Source organism: Lichenostomus cassidix, chromosome 1 (genome assembly GCF_008360975.1).
Source record: "Lichenostomus cassidix isolate B80296 chromosome 1, HeHo_3.0, whole genome shotgun sequence".
Classification (NCBI taxonomy): domain Eukaryota; kingdom Metazoa; phylum Chordata; class Aves; order Passeriformes; family Meliphagidae; genus Lichenostomus; species Lichenostomus cassidix.
The window spans coordinates 86,182,843-86,195,281 of NC_139479.1; the positions used below are offsets into that span (position 1 = coordinate 86,182,843).

The following is a 12,439-nucleotide window of genomic DNA, read 5'->3' on the forward strand; positions in this document are numbered from 1 at the left end:
ACAAGAATGAAACCAGGAATGTGGAAAAACAAGATAACTCATTCAAATCTTTAAAAGTCTGTGAGATTGTGATTTGTTTCCTCAGAAAACAGCAAGCCTTGCTTTTCCTCTCTGTCCTAAGAGTGGTGACTTTTTCCTGTGTGTTGTTCTCTTGCAGTTTTGGCAAGGACCTTTGCCAGGCCAAGCTGGATCTTCCCAGGAGTAAGTATTCCTTCATGTGAGCATCCAAAACAGGTGCTTCTGCTGTTTTCTCTGCTGCCTGAGGAATGAACAGTATTAGCTATTACCAGAAATATGAAATGCTAAGATCTTCCTTTTTCTTACAGTAGTATTAAAACAGAACTGAGTTCTCCTGAAAGCTGTGTTCACTTGTGGGTATTGAATGTATTTGAATTTGGGCCTAAAAGTCAGAGAGGCATCCAGCCCAGAGCAATATGCACTTGCATAAATTTTAAACTACTTGTAGTTGAAAGGAAAGGATAAGTAAGTGGGCACCAGTGTATTAAGAGGCTGATAGGGATCTCAGAAAAACAAATCTGGAGGGAGGGCCTGCTGAACACCTGCAGGGAAATTTTAATCTGTCCAGTCCTGGCCCCTTATTGCTTTTTGAGCTTTTCCCCATGACCCTCTCTTGCCCACACATAAAGATTATTTCTGAAAGACACTTAAGCCACTTTCTCCCTCAGAAGAAATTGACCTAATCTGTGCAAACATTTGGTGAAGGATATTTTTTGTTTGGTTGTTTTTTTATTAATCACTTCTCTTTGTGTACTTCTCTAGCGTGAAACCTTTTTCTCAACAACCTTATGCTGTACAGCCTCCGCTTCCATTACCAGGTAGGTAAGGAAATGTAGTTCCTTCCTTCAAAATTTAACTTCAACTTCAAAACCAGCCAACACTCTAGAAATCTTGAAAGTTAATTAAAAAAAAATTACCTATTGAAACATTTCAATAAGCCAAAAATTAATTTTTATATGATTTCTTCTTATTACCTCTTCCCATCCTTTTACTGAGAGAGCTGAAGCTTTTTAATTTTGTTTCATTTTACAAAACTTTTCTTTCTGTTTTATGTTGGCTGTGTTTGGTTTTCTTCTCCTGGCTCAGCATAAAATAAAAGTTTACATATCTCTACTGCTCTTCCACCATGCTTCATGTTCTAGAACACTGTTCTCTGTCATAACATGATTGTCTTCTTAATTTCTCATTAAGTGGAATAACAAATGTCTTTTCCTTCTCTGCTTCCCCATTTGGAGAGGTTAATGGTGACACCTCATTCTGATACTGAACAGTTCACTTCACTGCTCCTTTAGGGTTCTGTCTAGGTTATCTTAAAATTGCTGAACATGTTTTCCCTGGTGTCAAACCCAGGTCTTTTACATCATGGCCTACCCTGGCAGTGCCGTCTTAGCAGAAGATGGCTGACAAACCATTTAGAGCTCAGGTAGACTGAGGACCTTGTGAATGATATTTCTGCATGATGAATGAAGCCATAAGAAAATGTAATGAGTTGGCTTTGACAGCAGGTGCTCCACTGGAAAGCTGTACCATTTTTTTCTGAATTATTGTTATATAAATCCTGTGTGCTTAGGGTTTGAGTCTCCTACTGGCCTCTCACCTTCCCCATCAGCACCAGCTTGGCAAGGACGAAGGGTTGCTAGCTCCAAGCTTTGGATGTTAGAATTCTCTGCATTCTTGGAACAACAACAAGACCAAGACACAGTAAGAAACACAACTTGCTTCCACCCCTCATTAATTTTGCATCTTCAGACAGCTCCAGTTCATCATGGATATGTTATACCAATCTGTGTGTATGGAAATACTTGCTTCATTGCTCTTCAGAGAGCAGAAAGGCATCTTTGGGAAACATCAGATGCCCTCCTCTTAAAGGGTAAAAAGTGATAGATTCAGCTCTGTGCAATGTGCTTCTGGCCTCCCTGTCTAGGGTCATGGACATTCATGCACCAGGGCCCAAGGCAGTGAGGTGATAAGCCCCTGCCAAGCTATTCTGGCTGTCCTGTCCACCCTTGCAAGATAGACTCCAATATAAAATCAGATGTTGCTAAGATCACATAAAGCCATGTGTTTTTCTGGTGTGCTGAGAACTTAAATTTGGGGGAAACTGGGGTCAGTTTGCATCAACGTGTTTCCATGGTGTGGAAGTAATAAGATTTGCCTGTCTCACTAAACCTTGTGATTCTGCATCTTGAGATATACTTTGGTGATGGGCTGAGATAGGAAAGTTCAGAAAAGATAATATTATTTGGCTGGTACTTTGCTGTGGATTTCAGGCTCTTCACAGGTCACGAGTGTTGATGTTTGACTGAGTGACCTGTCACAGGTAACACTCTGTATCTCAGGTAATTTCAGACTATATAACAGCAGTGTAAGGCAATGGTTTAGGAGTGAATGTAGGAAGAAAAAACCCAAAAATAATGTTTCAGAGAAGGAAGAAGCATGGATTTATTGGTAGGAAGGAAAGAACAGCATGAGCTGGTATTAGCAGAGATACTTCTATTGATTTCTTCTGCTCTTTTAGAAAATCCTATCAAATCTTCATTGACTTTCTCTAGCCTTCTGTGAAGGACTATGAATGTTCATTATGTACTGAATGGTACAGAACCATTTCCTAACTCCATGTTTTTCCTCCTCTTGCAGTATAACAAACACCTGTTTGTGCACATCGGGCAGTCAAGCCCCAGCTACAATGACCCCTACCTCGAGGCAGTGGATATCCGGCAGATCTATGACAAGTTCCCTGAGAAAAAAGGGGGCCTGAAGGAGCTCTTTGAAAGGGGGCCAGCTAATGCCTTCTTCCTTGTCAAATTCTGGGTAAGAGATGGGCCCTTTCTAGGGTGCCCTTTTGCTATGAAATTTCTCATTTTAAAATCAGTGACCTCGTTGCTGCATCCCAATAATTTTTTTCCCTATGCAGGCAACTTAATACAGCCATGACTGTCACTGGAGATCTTTCCTTGACCCCACAAGGCACACTTTCTGGCCTGCAGCAAAATGTATCTTTCACTTTGTCCATCTGTAAAGTTGTTCTTGACTACTGTCTGGAGTTTTTATTTGCTAATGGTGACTTGAGCCCTTTAGAATTTTTATTTATGTAAAAGTAAAGAATTCAGAGGAAAATATTCTCTGCATACTCTTATGCGTTCACTTCTCTCCGTGTTGTGTCACTCCTCAGTCAGAAGCAATACTTTTCCATTTCTTCTCCTGTCTCTGTTGGTGCAATTTGTGTTATCCAAGTACTAATAATTTGCAGATGCATATTTAGTGCTGGCAGAGCAAAAGATAAGAAAAACATATAATGATATTTGATTATGCTGATAATGTTACAGAAATGACTTCTGGTAAATTGTCAGAAATCAGCCTGGCAAAAGCTTACTCACTCAATTTGGATTTTTGTGATTTAGCAGAAATTTGCAAAAACTTTGCCATTGTGCTTCAAGGTACAAACAAAATAGCTTTGGTGATCGATATTATCATAAGTATTATGAAATTAAAAATAATAGTAGCTCGGGGCAGTTGTACACTAGATGGCTGAGGGAATGTGTAATGGGATTTGGAGCCTTTCACCTTGAGTTTACCACATAATTCAACCTCAGGTCAGAGCGAGATGATGAAAAATGAGCTTTTAGATCTCATTTTCTTTATACAAGCTGGTGCTAGAAAGCCTCCTGACTGGTGCTTTCAGATGGAAGAGTTAAGTGCCTTGAGATACAACTTCCCAGCTGTCCCAAGCCCAGGCTTTCCAGAAATGAGTTGGAGAATGTTGGCTGGGAGTCTGCTGCTCAAGTGCCTGTGCTTAGAGTGCTGGTTGCTGGTGATTTTTGGGGACACACAATTTTGCTGCTTGCAGTCTCCATGCTACTGAGCTGGGCCCTTCATGGGATTAGCTCCTGGCAAAGCACAACAAAGCCTGCCTGGGGTGGTCAAAACAAAAGGTGAAAGATCAGCTCTGTCCTGGCTGGGAAAGACAACAGCACCTTGCTGAGAAGTGTATCTTTTTACAAGGTACCTTTTGAAAGGTAGTGATGGTCTTTTGTGCTTTGGGGGTTTCAAGAACCGAAAGGAAAGGCTTAAAGGGAGATGTTACATAGAGAAAATGAAACACTTTGAGCTCCTTTACTTTAGGAGAGAGAAATCATAATGAAACTGTGATCTGGTGCAGCTGTGATTATCTGTATCAAAATTGACAATTTGCTTTTCTACTTTTGTGGTTCAGTTTGGGGATTGTGATAATTTGTTTTTTAATATCAGAAGGATGAATGTGGCCTGTGCACCATGTCAGACCAACCTCTATCAGAGTTTTGAAAGATTTATTTGGTGGGATGTCAGTAAGCTGGGCCCCTTTCTGTTCCCACATGAGGTCTCTGGTGTTCAGAGGGTATCAACTCACTGGAATTTGGCTTGATAAAAGAGATGTGAGATAGGATTGGAAACATCTTTACTCCAATGTGTATATGGTGTTGTGGGGCTCTGCAATTCTATACTTGTAAGGTCAGTAATATTTCTGGGCTTGGTTTAATATTTTGACCTTCTGATTATTTTTTTGGTACCCTTGCATTTTTGAATCCCACCTGGAGTTTATTGCTGGCAACATTACAGGTTGTCACTTAGAAATAGGCAAAGTTTACAAGTCAAGTCATTGGTTCAATGGAAACTTCTAGGACTTTTAAGAAGTAAATAATTAAACAGTTCACAGATAAGGCAACAAGAGCAAAAAAAATAAAAGGGAAGAAACTAGATTTCAGCAGAAATGTTTGAATCCTTCTGTATTTTTATACTTTTGTAGCAGTATGTGCTAGGGTGCTCTTTTATTTTGCTGCCTGATAGCTCTGGACAACTATACAAATATACTATTGATGTCCAAAGATGTATTGGATAAAGCAATTACTACACTGTTGACTTTATAGCATCATTTTAGGATAAAATGGTGAGTTGAATTAAATTCTTGAAGGGATGTTTTGAGACATAGAGATATGGTTAATTTTTCAGAGGTTTTGAGTTGAAGTTGTGGTTACAGGTGACAAAGACTTTTAAAAAAATAAGGAATGAGTAAGTTGGGATTGTATATATGCAATTTTAGGCTTGAAGAACCTGAGGCATAAACCTGCCATTGCTACAGTAAGCACTGAATATACCAGATGATCTGTTGTGCACCAGAAGCCTAATTCTAAACACCAGGGTTGGGGTTTCATGACATCAAGGGTAGCACTGAGAATCTAGTATGACTGAAAAAGAGATGTTCATGTTTGTTCAAAGGTGCTTTAAATTATTTAGACAATAGCTAAGAGTTAAAAGTTGATGAGTTTGAAACATAAGCAGTGTTGCAGTGTTTGCAATTCTTCCTTGATTTTGGCACTGGGAATTTGGTACAATGAACTGATTTTTGGACTTGGGTTGGCAAGTTGTGTATGACATCTGTGTGACATTTCTCTGTGCTCCAAGTGCATTCTAGCACACGACAATGAATGTGAGACATTAGCCTCCCAACACATGGGCAGTGGCTGCCCTGCTCTTTTCCAGGCTAATATTATCTCTGCCACCTGTTCCTTGCTTCTCCTCATGAACTCCTCCTATATGGATTGTTATTAATAGTTTGGGGAAGAGGCGTTCTCAGGGCTTTGCACGTTAGTGGAACAGTGCACTTACATCTTTCAGAGGTTGTGAGACCCTGGATGGAAGACAGAAGGAAAATGACAAACCAGGAATTCAGGACAGGTAGTATTTTGTACAGAGCAGCCATCTGTAGAGACATGAATCAAGGGAATTTCCTGGGAGACCTGTCCTGCCAGTGAAGAATATATATAGTAATTCCTTCTTGGTGATATGCAGTCAAATCACTGAGCATTTTCTTTCAGCTAAATAAAATATACTGTTGTGGGAAAGTGCTGAAGGGGTGGGCTGGCAAATGCTGTCCTGCACTTGGCTTCTCTCCTGTCACAAGCAAATCCAGTCAAAACAGGGAAGTAGCCCTCAGCACCCTGTCTTGCCCACTGGATGCCTTCAATCCTGACCTGGCAGAAACTGCCTGGAGAGCAAGGAGCGGCAGTTTGGTTTGTCCATTCTGTCCTTGGTATTCCCTCTGAGGCAGCAAACAAGACAGCAGCCAGAAACAGAGAATTTTATGATTGTTGCACAAATTAATTTCATCTGCCATCACAAGCAGCACCTCCAGTTGCTGCCTTATGTAAGGGGACTCTGCCAATGGCACTTCTTTCACCAAAGTTGTTCCCCACAGTGTTTAACAGGATAGAGGTTGCTGGCAGCAAAAAGCAGATTAAAAGACTGAATTGCTGAAGGGAATCAATCTGCTGGATGTCAAAATAGCACAATCTTATGATGGGCTAGCTAAGTTCTAGCTACCCATACTGTTAGCATGGCTGTTTTGGCTAGCTTGGAAACTCTTCCTTTCCTTCTGTTTTGGAGGCTGAATCTGCAGTGGCTCAACTTTTGGAGTGTTCTGTAAGAATTGTTCAGCACATGCCTTTTCATTGGCCACATGGGACCTGTGTGCAAGGTATTGGAAAGCTATTGTTTCTCATGGCATTTGATGCCACTTAGACTCTTGTCTAGTCATTGCTTCAGATAATCTGAAGCCAGATTCTCCAAGAAAAATTTTGATTCACAGGCTCATCCTAGGAATGTGAATGAGGAATGAGGCCTTCCTCAAGAATCAGTTGTGAAACTCACTCCCACTAAAGAACAGACAAAAATCTTGGCTTAGGATATGGTTAGGACAGTGCACAATGCCAACATTTCTGTAGTTCTTTCTTGGGGTTGCAGAAGTGACGTGATACACTCAAGCTCATCAGAAGTGTTTTCAGTTGCTAAGAGAGTCAGACCACAATGATTTAAAAAAAAAAATAAATATGATACTTACTTGTGGAGGGTTACTGTGCTCTTCCTGGAACAAATCCCTTCTCTTCAATCTAGAAATCTTGTCTTGTAGGTAATTAAACTTTCTGCTTACTTCTCTGGAAGGGATAAAATCTCACATATATCTCCCAATCAGGTAGATTCACTCTTGCATGCAGTATGTGGCTCTCTGCGATGTGCTATATCACAGATACCTCAGTGAAACTACAATTAGTTTCAGCATGTTTGGAAGTCATCAGGCAAGCTATGAATGAGTGTGTCATCTGTGCTGAGCTTGCACAGTAAGTTGAACACATCCCAGACACATCAGGTTGCTGCTATGCCAGAGTGTGCACAGGTTTTCATATCTGGAACTTCTTGGACAGGAAGAAGAACCCTGACTTTGTCAGATAAAGTAGTACAGTCCAGTTGGTGGCTCATAACTCAGATTTAGCTTCTAATATGCCTAATTTATTTGATCTTCTACCTTTGCCTGTAAAAGAGACTGAGAACAGCTGTTTGAATGCTGGACACAACCCAACAGTCTGACTGCTGCTGCTCCCCCGCAGTCCCACCCTGTTCTAGCAGTGGAGCCTGGGGGGCCAGGCAGCTCAGCCCCGTCAGTGACACTTCCCTAAATCCTGCCTATGTCTCCTTTGGCTGCCTAGGTTGGGGTAAGGAATGTATTCAATACTCATCTCACTTTTTGTTGGACATACTAGGGCATTTGCCAGGGAGGAGTTGAGGCACTTGGGTTTCACTCACATCCAGTTACATGTGAAAGGTGTCCATACTGTAGTCCAGGCTATAAAGTCAAGATTAGCCCTCCTGCTTGATGAAGTTCTGGGAAGATGAATTTCCTTTGAATTGTAGTCACTAGTATTCCCTTGCATCTTTTAAGGGTGGAGTGTACTGGACACAGTAAGTCAGACCTGTCCGTGCTCACCTCGGGTGTTCAGGATTGGATGTGCTTTGACAGAAGGTTTTCTTTAGAGAAGCACTGTAGTCTGTAGTCCTGATGGTCTAGGTGCTGTGAGGAGCTCATAGGAATCCAGGCATGAAGGTCACAGTGTTTTTAGATGTTAAGTTAAATGCAGTAGCTCTTTTGGTCATTATGGTCTTGTCCTCATACAAAATCCTGAGAAGTTTAACTGCATCCGTTCATGAATTACCCCAGTGTGCAGCTGACATATAGAAGTTAATTTGGCTACAGCAGATTACAGTGTTCTTCCTCAATTTTCTGCCTTGTCTCCCTTCAGAAGGTACTCATCTCCACAGCAGGGAAAGCTAAGATTGGAGCTCCACTCCTGAGTCGTTCCTTGGTCATGTATTCATGTACACCACTGCTATTTTCAGTTCACATGAATAAACCAAATTGCAAATAGTTCAAGAGCAGATATGTGTGTGCTAAATAATCTCTGGTATGGGGGCAATACCTTCCTTGAGAAGGTGGGAACCAGCAGTTGTAAATAAGTGAGTGAGCTGTAAATAAGTGAATAAGCTGAAACTGTAAGGACAGCAGTGTCTGGGGTGCTCCAGCTCCATTCTTCTGCAAACATGAACTGGAGCCCTCAGCAAGCTGCTACTGTCATTCTGGAGCTGCTGAAATTCCAGTTATGTATGTTTGTGAGATCTTCAGAGGTGAAAGGAGGTGGGTACGAAGCTCTTGATGACTGATCACTCCGTGTCTGACAGTCCCAGCCCATAACATGGGACAAGATTTAGAATAAAAAGTGCAGTGTAAATGTGAGGGAGTTCCAACATGATCCCAGTGCTTCACTGCAACAGGGCTTCCAGGAACCTGATTGTACGTAGTGAATGGTGATGACTCCTTAATTCAAACAGTATTACTGTAGTTTTGCCATTAATGTTGATTAATTAGATGTTAATTGGCTGTGAAGTTCTAGTTTGGCTTCTGATGGGAGACTTGTCAAATTGTGCAGGCACCTAGAGTGGCTTCTTAGGGCTAATGAAGCTTTTCTCATGAAGTGGAAGTAGCACCTCTCTGCTTTGCCTCATATTGACTGCATTTATTGTTTAATTTTACCAGTGAGTCTTTAAGAGAATATAACTTTAACTTTACTAGTGAGACCCTGAAAATGTTTCTCTGGTTCTGCAGTGAGAGCCTCTGCTGTGTTTAAGTAGCAGTGGCCTGACCAAGCCTTGACCCTTTGTTGTTTTTGACTCAGTGGGACAATTTCTTTGGAAGAGCAGACTCAAGTCCATACATTGTGTTTATCACTCCCAAGGGAAACAGCTGAAAAATATTGTGAAGGGTTCCTAGTCTAATTCCTCTTTGGAGTATGGAAGAAATTAATCTCTATTCAGACAGTTGGAGTGTGGGTGAAATAAAGTATACAGTTAGTTGCATTGACATGGAGTTGAGTATTAGATATTACAGTAACCAAGAAAAACCTAAACCAGAACAGAGTAACACTGCGACTATCTGATAGATGCACATCTGTGGGACAAAAAAAAAAATCTGCATAACTGTATTTAACCTTTTGTGAAATTGCTCCTTAAAACAACTAAGCTAACAGTATTTATTCTCTCATGGCAGAGAAGAGACAGGTATTTTGCATGGCAAAGAAAAAGGGGCATTCATTATTGTAGTGGTCCAGTTGCAATGCTTGCATTGCTTGTCCTTAGTGCTGCTCTAGGTCTCAAATGAAAAACTCTTCTCTGACATTGGTTAAGAAAACCCTGCTAGAATGGTGTCTAATGCTGTCCTATTCACACTGTGTCCACTGCAGCAGGAACACACTTTCTTCAGTTTCCTCTTTCCCTCTGTTCAGCTGGAAGAATAAAATGCTCTGGAGCAGCCTAAGGGAACCAATCCTTGCTTTTATGCTGATGTAAAGTGGCACCTAGGCTTGTGAAGCTCTGCCCTTTCAGTTTTGAAGGGGAAGAAGCTGAGCTGGGCATTCCCACACACTCATTGTGTTTCCAGAGCTTTAGGGGAACTGCTGCTTTTTTCATAACTGTGGCTGGAATGACCCCTGGTGGAAGCTTCAGACAGCCAGGATTTTTAGGAGTTAGGTCCTAACAGGAGGCTTTGGTTGGCCAGCCTTAGGCACTCACATTTCAAAACTGTGGCTGCTAATAGAGATGGGTTTGCATTCAGGAATAACTGGGCTGGATCCAGCAGTAACCTACATCTCTTATGTTGCATCCAGTCTGTTTACCTTCTTTATATCATGGTACCTGAGCCTGATGTGTGTGTGTACTCACACATTCCTTTTCCCTGCTGTCTCTTTTCCCTTACCTACATTCCTAGGGTGGAAAAACTTAATTTCTATTGCTTTACCATTATTTTCCTTCCCTAGTGAGTCAGCCCAGTCTAGCCTGTCTGTTGCACTGCTCTGTCTCTGCAGTCTGCTCTCCACATGCTTTGTGAGTGCCTCCAAGCCGTGTCATATGTTTTTGATGTTAGGAGGATATTCCACCAGATTTCCCCAATGTGTATGCAAATCCACACCACCATTTTCTGAAGTGGAAATGGGATTTTATTGCATACTCTTCAGATTTCTCCCACTTGCTTGATGCACATTGGTCTGCTTAAGGAGCTTGGGACACTTCAATACTTTACTACTTTGGTTACACAAGGTAATGGTGAGAAAATGCCACAACCATATAAATTTTTTTTCCCTTTTTTTTCGGCAGGCTGATTTGAATACCAATATTGAAGATGAATCCAGATCTTTCTATGGTGTTTCCAGCCAATATGAGAGCCCAGAAAACATGGTCATTACCTGTTCCACCAAAGTGTGTTCCTTTGGAAAGCAGGTGGTAGAGAAAGTAGAGGTAAGGAGCAGACACTCGGGTGCAAGGTTCCCTCTGGCTGCTGCTTTAGCACTTCAAGTATTTGTATCCTGCATATATCTCAAGGCAAAATAAATCTCATGCTTCTTGTCAGGGAGATGGATCCCTTAGATTATTATTTCTGACACATGCAGGTGTAAGATCACTCAGCCTGCAACATGGCCTTGTCTCGGGACTTCACTGAAGATCTGAAAAGCATAAGTGTTTGCTACTTTTGCCTTAAATCTCAGTTTCTGAGGACATGGAAATTTGTAAGACTTTTAGCTCTGATGATTTTTTGGGGTTTTTTGTGAAGCAAAGGAAAGCTAGGAAGCACTGACCCCTTGTTTTGTAGTCCAGAAATGTGAAAATATATAAACAACACCTCACTCTCATCAGTGTTTTTAAACAGATAATTTATACAGTATAGCTATTAATTGGCTGTAATAATTTACAGACTATAGTCTTACAGTTTTATTAGACGTAGAGCTTGCACATTTATAGCTTGAGCAACAGGGGAACTGCAAAATTATGCATATAACTGGCATTGAAGAAGTTATTTTTGATGCCACATTCTAAGAATGCAGGTAAGAAAGCAGCTAAGAGAGCTGCTTTGACATGCCTCCTGCTGCCTGCTTCTCAAGGAGCCTTTAGATGCAGAAGCATCTATGTGCAGAACACCAGCTGTTCTTGTGCCAGCAGTCAGTTCAAGGTGCATCCTTCCCTAAAACCCATCTCCAATCACATGATAGGCATGCCTGAAGTCTGGCTAAGTATTTGCACATGGGATAGAGAGGCCAAGGAAGGTGTCATGGTGCACAGGAAAGGAGACCAAGCTTCTGGGGTGAAAGGAGATTTCAGGTGTTTCAGTGTCTGCTGTAAAATCATAAATTATGGCCTCAGTTTCTGTTCAAAGATGAAATATACAGGAGCTAAGGTGTGAATGTGAACAAAAAAAATCCCTCTGTGTAACATTGGCCAGACGCTCTCCAAAGGGGAAGCAGAGATACTATGTTCTCTAGCACAGGTACCAGAAGGCTTAAGTCTTATTTAGTCAGTTATAAAGCATCCTGAGCATACTATTACCCTCATTACTGAGAGCTTCCTGATCTTGCTAAAGCAGTAGTTTTTTCAGTTTATTCACACCGAATATTTTTCCAGTAGAGATGCAGACTGTGGGTGACAATTAGTCCGTTCCTCTTAGTTACCTTTCACAGTGCCTTGAGGGTTTGCAGCTCATAAGCTGGAACTCACTGTTCTAAAGAAAAAAAGAAATCAAGCCAAAGAAATTGGAGGGCTCAAGGGGACTGACCTTGGTGCGAAATACTGTAGTCACTGTTAATAGAATTATTTAAAAGTGCCACTGTTATTTTTCTGTTCTGAGTCCCTTTTTGTGGTTAGTATCACTAGTGTGACAGCACAGCCCCACGTGCCCCTTCTGTGTTTTGCACTGCAGACAGAGTATGCACGCTACGAAAATGGACACTATTCCTATCGCATCCACCGCTCGCCCCTCTGCGAATACATGATCAACTTCATCCATAAACTCAAGCACCTTCCCGAGAAGTATATGATGAACAGTGTGCTGGAGAACTTCACTATCTTACAGGTGGGACTTCTGAATGTTTTCCTTGCAACTTGGCAACATGTAAACACCATGCAGGAGTTCACTGTTGAGAGTCAAAGCAGATTTCCTTTTATAGCTCAGCATCTAATTGAACTTAGTGTCTTTCATGTGTATTGCACTTCAAGACCATTTATGGAGCTCTAG

The 12,439-nt window shown here is 41.4% G+C and overlaps 1 protein-coding gene across 2 annotated transcripts in view; it reads left to right on the forward strand.

Annotated features, from left to right (window-relative positions):
- Positions 1 to 12,439, forward strand: part of TEAD4 (TEA domain transcription factor 4) — a 50,781-nt gene that overhangs the window by 35,656 nt on the left and 2,686 nt on the right. For both annotated transcript variants that reach the window (XM_085067516.1, XM_085067525.1), the window contains 6 exons: positions 158 to 201; positions 781 to 836; positions 1,589 to 1,719; positions 2,656 to 2,829; positions 10,531 to 10,671; positions 12,125 to 12,277. In XM_085067516.1, coding sequence (XP_084923642.1) covers positions 158 to 201; positions 781 to 836; positions 1,589 to 1,719; positions 2,656 to 2,829; positions 10,531 to 10,671; positions 12,125 to 12,277 — 699 coding nt within the window. The remainder of the gene's footprint in view (positions 1 to 157; positions 202 to 780; positions 837 to 1,588; positions 1,720 to 2,655; positions 2,830 to 10,530; positions 10,672 to 12,124; positions 12,278 to 12,439) is intronic.